Source organism: Dermacentor andersoni, chromosome 2 (genome assembly GCF_023375885.2).
Source record: "Dermacentor andersoni chromosome 2, qqDerAnde1_hic_scaffold, whole genome shotgun sequence".
Taxonomy (NCBI): Eukaryota; Metazoa; Arthropoda; class Arachnida; order Ixodida; family Ixodidae; genus Dermacentor; species Dermacentor andersoni.
In genome coordinates this window covers 15061410-15074598 of record NC_092815.1, presented here as the reverse complement: position 1 = coordinate 15074598, position 13189 = coordinate 15061410, and the positions used below count along the sequence as shown (strand labels likewise).

Here is a 13189-nt window from a genome sequence, read left to right as displayed (position 1 = left end):
CAGGTGGTTGCCGAAATTTTTTACGTATTGACTTGTGCAAAGGTTTCTGGCAGATACTGCTACCCGAAGAAACAAAAATGTACACTGCTTTTATCATGCCCTTCGATCTGTACGAGTATAACCGGCTTTCTTTCGGCTGAAAAAGCTCGCCAGCATGGTTCCAGAAGATTATGAACGAAGTCCTGAAGCCTTTCCTAGGTGTCTTTTGTAACGTGTACATAGACGATATTATCGTCTTCTCCAAAACACAGGCGGAGCATCAGGAACACCTATCTCAGGTATTCAATGCCTTGAACTTGGCACACCTCAAGGTTAATTTTCAGAAAATTGCATTCTTTCAAAGAAATGTTGCGTTTCCTGGAAAAGTCTTAGATGGAACTTCCTAAAGCACGAAACAAGAGTCCGTCGAGAGGAAACCATATGACGTCTACTCATTGCATGTGTTTTTGGTATTAGCGGGTCATTTCAGACCTTTCGTAAAAGACTTTGCCATAAAAACAAGATGCCTCATGCACCTAACGCAGAAAGAAGTTCCATTTGCTTGGGATGATGAATGTGAAAGAGTCTACCGTGATCTGGTGCACAGAATCTCTGCTGACCCTATTCTACGCAAACCAGATTTCACTTTACCCTTTGAACTGAATACCGATGCCTCACACTATGGAACAGGTGCAGTCTTGTGCCAGAAATGTCCAGAAGCATCCGGCCGAGAAAAGCGACACGCAGTAGGTTACTACAGCTACACCCTCAAGCCATCTGAAGTCAACTACACCACTACTCAAAAGGAAGCTCTTGCAGTGCTTAAAGCAATTCAATACTTCCATTTGTACTTGGAAGGTGCGAAGTTTACTTTGTTCACCGATCACCAGGCCCTCACTCATCTCTTGAATATGACCCAACCTAAGTGACTTATCGGCAGAAGGGTGAACTACTTGCTGCAGTTTGATTTCACCATCTCCCACAGACCTGGACCCCTTTTGACTGATGCAGATGCATTGTCTAGACTGATGATACAGGCCAACAAAGAACAATCTGAAGAAATCAATGAAGTAAAATTGTGGGAAGACACCGAACAATTGATTTTTATGGAAGGTCGCTATCAAGTCCCACCAACGCAGGTTTTCAGGGTGCTTTATTTGTACCAGAATTTGGAGGACACGACGGATTTTGGCGCACATACAACAAGCTACTCAAGAGATTTACGTGGCCTCACATGAAAGAAGACGTCAATCAATACGTTTGTTCATGCCACATTTGTCAAGTCAACAAAGTGAAATATAAGCAATCTATGGACGCCATGATAATACCTTGCCACTCAAACGTGCCTTTTGAAGTTATACACCTAGATTTTGCTGAGCTAAATAAGAAACGAGAAGGAGTCCGAAAAGCGCAAGCTTTTCTTCTGGCCATAGATGCACCATCGTGGTGCATTCGTACCAGGATGGTCGTGGCATGGGCAGGAAAAGAAGATGCGAATAGTGTGATCGCCCTCCTCGAACGGGATATGTTTAGGACAACCAGGACGATCGTATTTGACAACGGTCTAGCATATTAGAGTGAAAAAATAGCAAGATGGGCTCGAGACCACAATATATTAATCAAATTCTGTGCGCCATACCATCCCGTGGTGAATGGGCTTGCAGAGCGTGCTATACGAGATGTGAAACAATACATCAGGATGTACGATGTATGGATATTCCCTGGTGGATGGAAATGCGCTTTAGAAGCAGCTGTAAGACATAACAATTGCTCCTACACCAGTTGCTTCGGATCCAGCGCACAGTTCGCTTCGTCAGGAGAAACCCCTATTCTTCAGGCAGACTGTGAGCTGGGACTATTAGAAAATCTCAAGATCATCGAGGAGAGGCAACAAAAATCTCAGCAGGAGAAGTACCGTAAACGAATGAAAAAAAATTTTGACAAGAGACATTGCTCAGATATCCCAGACATTCAGGTCACCAACCTCGTTCTAGTAGTAAGAGAATCCAGTGCCAAATTTTATGGTACTTGCTCTGTGACAAAGACAGCCACTCAGAAAGGAATATTGAAGACTGTGTGGTACATTGGTGAACGTGGCTCAGTTGAATGGGCTTCGATTGGAAATGTTTTCAAGTATTACCCCAGAAGGGGTTAGCAAAAGAAACCTGGAAGGGTGAAGCTGTACGAGCCTTCAAATAGAAGATGAAGAAGCGCAGTAACCAGAGTACAGGAGAAGAGGAGCATGAAGTTGAATAAAGGTAGACAAGATGGAGCCAGTTCCACAGCAATGCTTTACGTCTATTGTGTCCTTTAACTAGGAACGCTACAATACATTAAAAATAAAATAAATTATAGCACAAACGAAGGGTACTTGTTTATTAACCAGAATTAGCACGTACTTTAACCTGCCAGATCCGGTCATGCACAGTCTAGTCGGAATCACTGGTCGAGAGGTCCGACTGGGAATCATCGTCACGGCCGCTGTCACCGCCCTCCCAAAGTGCATCTTCGGTTCTGTTGAGCGCGTTCAAGAGTGTCCAGTCTCTTTATTCTGCCAGTAGGAGTGAGCCCATGCTCTCCGCTGGCCATCCATTCCACGTACATCTTGCGCACGTAGTTCTTGAAGGGTTTATTAACGGAGACATCCAAGAGCTGCAGAACAGATGTTAGTCCGCCCGGGATAATATCCAGGTTGATCCTCATGTCCCGCAACTTCTTTATGCTGTGCACGAGATGGCCTTTGAAACTGTCGACTACCAACAACAATGGCAGTCAGAGTAAGGCCCCTGGTTGCTTACCCCAGACAGTGTCGACCCAGTTGTTCACCAGTTCTTCATTCATCCAGCCTTTTTCTTGTGTAAGGATGTGAATACGGTGTTCAACCTTCAGCTTGGGCTATGTCTTCCACTTGAAGATCACGAATGGTGGTAGTTTTTGGCCATCAGCTGTCACGGCAAGCATAACCATGCAGCGTTGCTTTTCCCAGCCGGTTGTCTTTATAGCATAGAGTTTCTAAATAAATAACCTAGAGGGAAATGTGGCGCTAGTGTCTGTGAGGGCTCTCATGAGCGTTGCCTCAACCTACATGGGAATGATGGGAAGTAAAGGCTTCGGATTGACTTCTATTTTTAGACTAGTGGCATTTGCTTGTGGCGTAGTAAACAAAGTTATACTCAAACATTATCGGGTAAAATTAATTTTATTTCTGCAGTACGTTATATAATATACAACACGTTACATAAACTTTGTATGACTTTGAGATGGAAGCATGGTTTACTATGGTTTATCACTATGCATTCTTGTGTGATTTTGTTCCCGATTTAACGCAAGAGAATAATTATTTATTTATTTTTGCAACAGCAATAACAACCGTGCATGTACTTATATAAAGATACTCATCAAGTACTTATGGAAATAAAAATGTTGTATTGTGAGAAAGTGTTGGGCCCTTGAGTGGAATGTTACAAGTGTCGTCTGCTACGACGCCTGCTCGCTGCAAATGCGAGACTTTTCTCGCAGACGACAGGCACTTACGAACTCTCTCACTCTTTCGAAAGGCTGCATCGGCTGTCACGATTGCTGAACGTCTTCAAGTACTTTTAAGCACATTTGCTGCAGTGCTAGCTAGGACGCTAGTGGAGGGCCTCCTACGAGTACGCTTCATCATATTTCATACTGACGTACCGCTTCCGAAGTGTTATGGCGTGGCTTTGCACTTACACATTTTGCGACACTAGACTACAGCCAGGAGGCAGCAACCTTTCCTACCACAAGTAAGTTTGTGTTCTCAAAATCCTAAAACACGCATTTCAATGAGCACATAAACGAGCAATGCATAATAAAGCCCTCAATAAAATTTGATTGTCAAGCCACTAGAAGTACAACTGTATATGTCTTGTATCAGCAGTGCCTTCTTTTTCCTATCCTGAAGTTTCGTAAAGCATATAGCGCTACAGTGCCAACCTAACACACTTAACAAACCTGGTCCAAACGGTCAAAACATATTCTTTCAATGTTTACGATACCGTCGCTTTCTCGTCAGGACTTCGACACCACACCGTTACACAAACATCGTCCCAGCCGCTGGCCCAGCGCGCTATCACCACTTCAAGCAGCAAAACAAAGGCAGAGAGCATTGCGTTGCACTGTCCCGCTGCAGGTTATAGCAATTGCGCTTGGAGCGAAACCAAAACTGCCAAAAAATACTTGTAGACTAGTTTGCCAGTCAACAGAATGTCAATCCGAAGCCTGTACTTCCCATCATTCCCATGATGGTTGAACGATCGGAGCGCCAGATTTCCTTCTAGTTATACTAATATGAAACTCTGTGCTTTATAGGAACGGACGAGACGCCTTTCTCGCTCACTGTTGCGTTAGGTGGTGCATCAAAGGTCAACGGGGTTTCGTCTGCATTCCCAATCTAGGACATGTCGAAGTTTCCAGTTTTGTTTAGCCCAATCACAATACAGTGAAACAGAACAACTTTCTCCTCGTAATTATGTGGCATCCACTCACAGGGGGTAGTTCTCCGTCTGCTGATGGCATCTCATGAAGCGCGTCACCCACCCTCTGCTTGCCTTGAACGTCGCAGCAGGGACCCCTTTCTCCTGCGCTATCTTTCTTGCCTTGAACTGCAGCATCTCGCACGACACGGCGATACCGGAAGACCTAAGCTCTCGCACATATTTGATAAGGTCTTCTTCAACGGCAGGAAACTTTCCTTGCTTCGGTCCTCGGAATGCTCTCCTTCCAGGTCTTGTATTTGCAAGCGCTCTTAAGCTTTCTCCAGTACCATATGTGACTCTCATTCACGCTGAAGTGCTTGGCGGTGGCATGGTTCCTGTTTTCTTTGGCAAACTCTATAACAGCAAGCTTGAATTTCGCTGTATAGCTATTGTAGCCCATCGCAAGTGAACAGCGAAAACGCGACTGGCTGATGGCGTAACCTAAACTTCCGAAATCAACCAAAGATGCACTGCAGCGCGTACGCAGAGAATGAGGGGCAACGAGGGGAAAAGTTGGTGCGACTGGCCCTCGCACACATCCGGTGCAGAAAATAGTCCGAGCCGTGTCATGTGCATGCATTCTCATGGCGGGAGAGAAGGGGAGGTAGAGGGAGGCAAACGCTCGAGCTGTTCTGACAACCCGTGAACAGGTCCGCGTCGCGTGTTTGGGTACAGTCCCTAGAATATAATATTCTAGGGACCGTAGTTCAGGGGCTTACGGAGAAAAGAACGAAGTCCTGAAAAAAAAAATAAGGGACTTCGCACTCGCAGCCCGTCTTGTGTATGATTGCGCAGCGAAGGGCGCGGCCGTCCAAAGTCTCTCCATGTGCGCACGCCGGTGAGCTGGCTCGGGCAGAATGGGGAGCGCAAAATATGCGAGTAAATTTTTTTTTCTTGTAAAGCTGGCGAAATATTAGGGGTGCGCAAATTATGCGAGGATGCAAATTATGCGGGTAAATGCAGTGTACTGTCACTTTCATGTGCATTCATGGACTTCGTCAGGCATCAACTTCAGGAGGATGAGTAATGAAGCTGACTTGTTTTGCTGTTTTGACTGTTGTGTGTTTTCCATCAAAGCACATGTTGCCATGAAATTTAAGAAAATGTTCCATTCTGAATTCATTTGCAGTGCAAAGTTCTGATGTGTTGAGTTTTATTGAGTTTTACAAATAATCAGCCGTTTGTGTGAGCAGATTGGCCAGCCAAACTATCTTCTGAAAGTATGTGCATTTGTAGCAGTCCCAGTATCTCGCAATGTAGCCTGGTGCGTACAGCACATGGTAAGTTTTTATTGGCACATGTTCAGTAAGTGAACAGTAAACAAATACCCTATTTACTCGAATCTAACGCACACTTTTTTTCCGATGAAACGGGCCCAAAAATTGCGTGCGTGTTAGAATCGGGTACGACCTTAAATCTGCGTTACCATATCACCATCGGCATTTCAAAATGGCCGCCTCGTACATACTTCGAGCCTGGCTGTCGTAGCTTCCTCCACGTTCCGCAGTACATGTTCTTAGGCAATGCTTCCTTTGGCTTATGTTAGTGCACCGTCCGGCTTCCCGTTTTCTGCATTTGCTCTATCAGCATGGAAGTGCCAACTGCAAAGACATGCCGAGTTTATGACGATGCCGCAATTGAAAGGAAAGCGATAATGTGTGCGGAGACGGAAGGAAATCGGGCTGCATCGCGGGCGTTCGGAGTTCCCAAAACTTGCGTACGGGAGTGGCGCATACAGGAGAGGCGTTCTACACCGGCGACTGCTACATGCGGCGCGGCTCCGCGGCCCCTATCTTGAAAGCAATCTGCGACGGAGACAAGAGTCTACGCATCTAGGTGCACCACGCTGTGTTCTCATCGTTTAGTTCGCGTTGAAGAGAAAGGCCGCACAAAGGTCGATTGCCTCGCTCCTGCTACCCCACTTCCTCGCTCCAGCGTTTTGATAAAAGAGTTTTCCCGGTCATTGAGTGAGATGTATTGATGTTTACTTGTGTGCACGTGACACCATGCTTGTTAATTTAGCTAGTAAGCGAATGTTTAAAAGTTTATACGGCCGATAAAACTACTATCCTTACTTTTTCGTATAGCTGTCTACTAATTTGGTATCGTAATTGGTGCTTCGCCTTTCGGGTGAAACTGCGACTTTGTTTATTTATGGCAACTTTAGTGCATTGGGATTAAATCTTTGTATTTTCCAAATGAGAGAAAGTAATATTTCTGTATGAAAGAATGAGGTGCGCGGTACTGTAAAGGACTTTTCTTTTTTTAGGTCACGCACGTTACAATTGATAGCGTTGTTCCTTTTCCTTTTTTTTTGGTTGCGGAAAACAGGTGCACGTTACAATTGAGGGCGCATTAGAATAGAGTAAATACAGTAACCTAATTTGTAAAGGCAGTTCTGCCAGAGCTGAACCTGTGTCCTTTTGATTCTGCGACAGGTGTTCAGCCAGTTGCACCATAAGGACATCAGCACCTGCATGCACTGAGAGGATCAATGCCTTGTGACAGCATCACACAGCAATGGCGTACGGGTCTGAATGATTGAGGGACATGTAATGGTAGTGGTGAAATAGAGCATGCATTAAAGCACATGAGTATCTCACCTTGATCAGTTCAGTTTGAGGTTATGGCACTAAATGCAGGAATTTTCTGACACATTGGAGTTATTTTTACTGTTGAGAAAAGCAATCGTGTTGTTACAATGCTTGCTTGTAGCTAAGAGGATGATTTCAAGACCACAGATGTTCTGCTGGGGTGCAGGTAGCCACCCAGAGGGTGGGTCTCCTTTTCCCACACCGGGGGGCTCCACAGGAAGCATGTCACTGTCGTCACCCATTCCTGGTACGTGGCCTGGCAGCCCTTCTGTACCGCGGCCATCCCCACGCCTGGCACCATCACCACATGCGCCCCCGTCAGTTGGCGGTGCTCCCATGCACAGCCCCCAGACAGGTGCACCTCTTGACCACAAGCCACCTTTGCCACCTCAAGGTGAGCCAAATATTGACTGCTTGACTTGAGCATTAGACCTAAGATATGGTCTTTGTTATGTGTACATTTAGGAAGTGGATGCACATTACGGTTTCATGTGCAGCGATTTTCCTCTGCACCAACTATAACATGGCACAACATGAACTAATACAGAAGGGAGCATTTTATGTGTGTTCAAATGTTGCTTCCTTCAGACATATAAATTTGAACGGCCTTTTCTGCTGCCTGCAACATAGCTCCTATAATGAAGAATCTGTCTACTAACACTTACCTGATTTCGGTGCAAAAATGAGAAATGTTATTGGCATTGACTGGTGTTTCCTTCCATATAGGATGCGAAAAGAACATCAAATGAGTGCATCGAGTGAGGCTAGATTCGTTTGTTCTTCTTACTGAGCAAAGTACTAGCCCACTTTTACCAAGGGGAGAGGTATGGAAAAGTGGAAATATATGTGCAAATAAAGTACTGCTACTAGTAGCAGTATCACATAGAGATCCCTGAAACCGCTCCTTGTGGCATCACAGATGGTGGCATTGACTTGCCGAAGCCAGCTTCTCATTTTCGAATGTTGTTTCATATGAAGCACTAAAACATTATTCAACCTAAAAACCTCTGGGGCACGATTTTCTCTGGAGAGCAGCCAAATCTGCAAAAAGATTGCTACACCATCATGCAGCACTGTCTTGACAATGCCATTGTTGCTCTAGTTTGGCCAAGTTCCACTGAACAATTTTATCCACTGATATGTTATCCTTTCTTTCTTTTTTGACTAAATGCTGAGAAGGTTTTAAAAGACCATTATACCTGTCTAGCATTGTATGTGTAGTGTTTCATATTCCGGTTTAAAGCCTCAGTATCTCGAGAGCACCACAAATATTTAATTACAGCACTTTTTAAACTAACCATTCAAAACATGTGTCAGGCACTGTACGACTTTGGAGATGAAAAAAAAAAAAAAAAAAGAGGACACATCACCAAAAACAGAGGGGGCTGTTAGGTGGTTTCACAAACAACTTGGAGCCCGCCATTCAACCCAGTGTTGTGATTGAAGGGCGTACAATGACCATATTGCCAAAAGCTGTCAAATCGGCTTTTCCACTTGTGTGCTTTTAAAGTGCATGGAGAAATGCTCTTCCCTCTTGTCCCATCGAGCGCTGAATGGACTTGGCTTTCCGCAGCACAGCCATAGCGAGTGTGCGCATCATGGTATCTGGTACCACAGACTGCTGCAACAGGTTTCGATGATGTGATGAGTATCTTTTTTTGTTTCATGTCTGAAACCACATTACTCTAGACGCATGCTTTGAAATGGTCGCATTAAGAGGTAACATAATTAATTATTTGTTGTGCTCTTGGGGAATTAAGGCACCATAGCATAGTTACTGTTTCAACGACTATCCAATAAAGCAATAAAAACCAGACAAAATCTCTCTGTCTGTACTCCTTTGATGAATTAACAAGTATCAGCAGTGCCAGTAATTGATGGCTCTGCTAGCGTTGTATTATGCGTTCATTCATAGTCACATTAATTACGGCATTGTTTCATGGGGCAACACGTACGCTTGTCATTTATCATCAATTCAACATATCCAAAATCAGTCAATACGCATTATCACTTCTAGCTCCATGCAATCCAATGCCTCTTTGTTACTTTGCGCGTATAATATCTTCCCTATTAATAATTTGTTCCAGTTTAACATACTCGTCTTACTCCACAAGTTGCTTCATAATAACCTTACGTTTCCGTTCATTACAACTGACCTTTTGCAGAATAAAAATATGACCAGATTTGCGGCTAACAACAATTTCTTATTACCCATGGTTCATACCAATCACGGCAAAAAAACATCTTCCTTCGCTGCAATTTCTCTTTGGAATGAATTACCATCAACCATAAAATCCTGTACTTCTCTTGCAATTTTTAAAAATCACCTTAAGCATCATTTCCTGTGATAACTACGATCTGGCGGTGTACCTTTGACTTTTATCTCACATGTCATTTTTTGTATTTCGCCCATGCTTTTTTCCGACTTTCTTTTATAACGTGGTTTTTCGTGTTTGATTGTAAATGACATGTCTAATGATGTATTTGATCTGTAGTTGTTGTTTAGAATACGCTAATTTGCTGACTATTGATATCACCATCAATGTTGTTATTAACCGAGGGTCCCACTACAGTTCTTTCACTTTGGGACCCTCGTCTGTATATTTGTCATGTAATTACTTCTGTTTTTGGAACCAAAAAAAAAAAAAAGGCAGATGTGCCAGAGTTGATGACACTGGTACCTCATTACATTGCTAGCAGCTGCTAAACCATGCCAGCTGTCTTTGTAAAAATTTTTCTTTGTTGTTGGTTTCAAGCAAGTATATCCCCTTCAGGTGCCGTTTAATTTTGTTTGTTGGAACTTTATTTTAAACAAAAATTCTTGCATCTTATGCTTCTTATGAAAAAGCTTTAGCTCGGGGTGAACTCCAATCTCCCTGTTCAGGTAATACAGTCAAATCTCAATATAACCATTCATGCGGGACCGGCGAAAATCGTTTGTTATTCTGAAAGGTCAGTATAGTGAAAGCCCCAAAATTATAACCAGTCCACCCATCAACCCATCAGTTCATAAGTTGGCACCGTTTGAGCTATCCATGAGGATGTCGTTGTAGGCTCTCGGCCCGCACTGTTGCTATTTTCGATAGATTTTGCTATAACGCACCACCGAAGCACCGTATAGTAAGAGTGACGTGTGCAATGCAGACACTGACGCTAAGAAAACTGACAAAAAGGAAGCTCCATGTCACTTCCAAATCGCAATGTTTCTTGTTTGTTTGTTTTCACATTCCTTGCCTTGGACACCTGAATACAACGCAGCTGTCTCACTCGAGGTGGACACCCTAACTATTCCAAAGTGCAAGCACGTGTTAATGACACTGTCCGGAAAGTGCAAAGTGGGACTGTGTGGCATCCCTGCGAGTATGAAGCGTGAAAGACAGAAGAGATGCGCCTCCAATCTTAGGCGGCACTTGCCTGAGTGGAGCATGTGCTCGCGAAGCCCGATGCATTGTCGCCTCGGGAATAGATGAAAAAAAAATAAAAAAAATTAAATTATCTGTCCTGTGCATTTTTTTATTGAGCACCATCTCAGGTTGTCCGAACCCCTACGCTACGGCGTTCGCTTTCTGCGTCTTGTCGTCACAGGTTAGTCTGCCCCCCGGTGTAGTCTGCTGTTTTGGCTGCTGTGAAATATACATGGAAATCTAAGAATCTAAGAACTAATTTCGGAATATTAGTTCGTCGTACTGAGGCATTGTCAACATGACATGAAAACTGAATAACAATCATTATTCTGAAAAGTTCAGTGTTCTGAGGTTCGTAGTACCGAAATATTTTTACATTGAAACCATAAGTCAGCTGGGTATTTCTGAAAAGTTCATTATTCTGAAAAGTTCGTTAATGTGGTGTTCGCAGTATTCACTGTAGCTGTAAAACGGAGAAATGCTTTTATAAGACAACTGCTGGACCGACTTGAATAAGATTTGTTGCATTTGAGAGAGAAGGTTTATTCTAGTAGCACTAAGAAGCAGAATGCTGATTTAGGGGCTGTAGTTCGTTACGAAAATTCCCAAAAACTATTGGTTTAAAATAATAATTGAAAAATGAAGCTTACAAATATATAGCTCTGCATCAAAAACAGTTCTGTAACTGCATGTGTTAAATCATATAAAGTGGACTAGTTTGATTTATGAATTTGCAGCTTACGTGAAATTGTTACAATGCTTGCAAGTGTTCTGAAAATGTTCTGTTTACTAATTAGAGTGGTATATTTCAAGTTCGTATGTACCGTATTTACTTGCATAACGAATGCACTCACATGATGAACGCACCCCCCACTTTTAAAAAAAATTATAGATTTTTACCTGCCAAAACCACTTTCTGATTATGAGGCACGCCGTTGTAGGAGACTCCGGAAATTTCGATCACCTGGGGTTCTTTAACGAGCAGCTAAATCTAAGTACACGGGTGTTTTCGCATTTTGCCCCCATCGAAATGCGGCCGCTGTGGCCGAGATACGGTCCCGCGACCTCGTGTTTGGCAGCCCAACACCATAGCCACTAAGCAACCACAGTGGGTCCCCACTCTTCCAATGAAAAAGTGCGTTTCTTCTTTTTCCCGCATAATGATCGCACCCTGAACTTGCTGCTGTGAAGTAGGCGACACGCAATATGGTTTGCCGTCCAATGAGGCGTCCGACCTACCGAGTTGCCCGGCAGCCGGATCCGAGGCATTCTGAAGTGCCATAACACTGGATGAGGCACCTGGCGTCTGACAAAAGTAGGAGACACGATTCAGCGTCTGTTCTGGCGTGTTGGACGCCTTATCGGACAACGGATCATAAAGGTGGCTGTGGGAAGAAAATAATTCTAAATTTTAACAAGCACATCGAACGCACCCCCCAATTTTGCGCAAATTCTTCAAGAAGAAAAGTTCATTTATTATGTGAATAAATATGGTAATACATCAATGTTGTCCACTTGAGAGGTCTTAGTAGGTGCAGTTTACAGAATATTGATACCATTACATATTATACTCAGTTTCAGTGTTGAAACTTGGCACTCAAATCATTTTTCAGTTTTGCAATTCAATATTTCTAAAAAGTTACTGCTTAAATAATAATCTGCTTCTTACAGTCAATAGATTTTAACTTTTTTTTTTTAGACGCTACAAAACTCATCAAGATCGATGCATTGGCTGCTGAGAACAACTATTTCTCTGTTCTCATATAGGATTTATATAGGAGATGCCAAGGTAAAGGTTCGTCTTTAAACATATCCAGTGCCTTAGCAGTGTAGGAATTTCTACTTCAGTGAGTTTTGTTGCTTCTACAAATATGAACTTTACCCCTGAAATCACGGAATACTTATGGTGCTGGAACAAAATAAACTATTTTGAGTCGGTTGTACTTGGAAAATACTAAGTTACTTAAGTAATCCTAGTGCAGAACATTAACACTACCTTAAACAGTGGAAGACAACCTTGCTGCAATATGATGGCATGCTGTCACTAGCAGCACACATCCAAATGTAGTCTTTCAACGCTTCACTGTACAATTCACACATATTAATCAAACTTGGGGCTCAGATTTAATCAGATCTGGCTTATGATGCATGCAGTCTGTGTTAAACATTCCTTTTGCTTCTAATTTTGATGTTGGGATGTACGGTTGTGCACAATAGGGAATAGAGAGATAGTAAATGCATGATCGCCGTTCACTTGTTCTCGACACACAATGCAATAGCTTAGTTGCTCTGGCGTTGCGCAGCTGAGCTTGAGGCCGCAGATTCAATTCCATCTGCGGCATTCAATGGGGTTTACATTTGGCTGGTCGAACTTGAGTGCTTGAAACACATTTGCCTGGTTCATTCAGAGTTCCGCTCTTGGAGGTGCTTCTACTTTCAGCCTGTAAGCGCGATTGAGGTTCGACAGGAATTCGATCACATAGCTACTCCGATTGCTCAGAGAAGCCACCACATTCGGCAGGGATAGGCTTTCTCTGGCTCCGATCTCGAGAGGGCTCGACATTGCTGCAAACTGAATGTGAGCACAGTAGGAACCAGTTGAATGAAGCTATCGTTAGAGATAGGTGCATGTTAAAAAACTCCAGGTGATCAAAATCAATGTGGCGTTCCCTGTTACGGCATGCCTTGTAAACAGGATGTGGTTTTG

The 13189-nt window shown here is 43.4% G+C and overlaps 1 protein-coding gene across 2 annotated transcripts in view; it reads left to right on the top strand.

Moving 5' to 3' along the window:
- MED14 (mediator complex subunit 14) overlaps nucleotides 1–13189 on the top strand; it is a 162200-nt gene that overhangs the window by 132276 nt on the left and 16735 nt on the right. For both annotated transcript variants that reach the window (XM_072286352.1, XM_072286351.1), the window contains one exon: nucleotides 7249–7472. In XM_072286352.1, the coding sequence (XP_072142453.1) occupies nucleotides 7249–7472 (224 nt within the window). The remainder of the gene's footprint in view (nucleotides 1–7248; nucleotides 7473–13189) is intronic.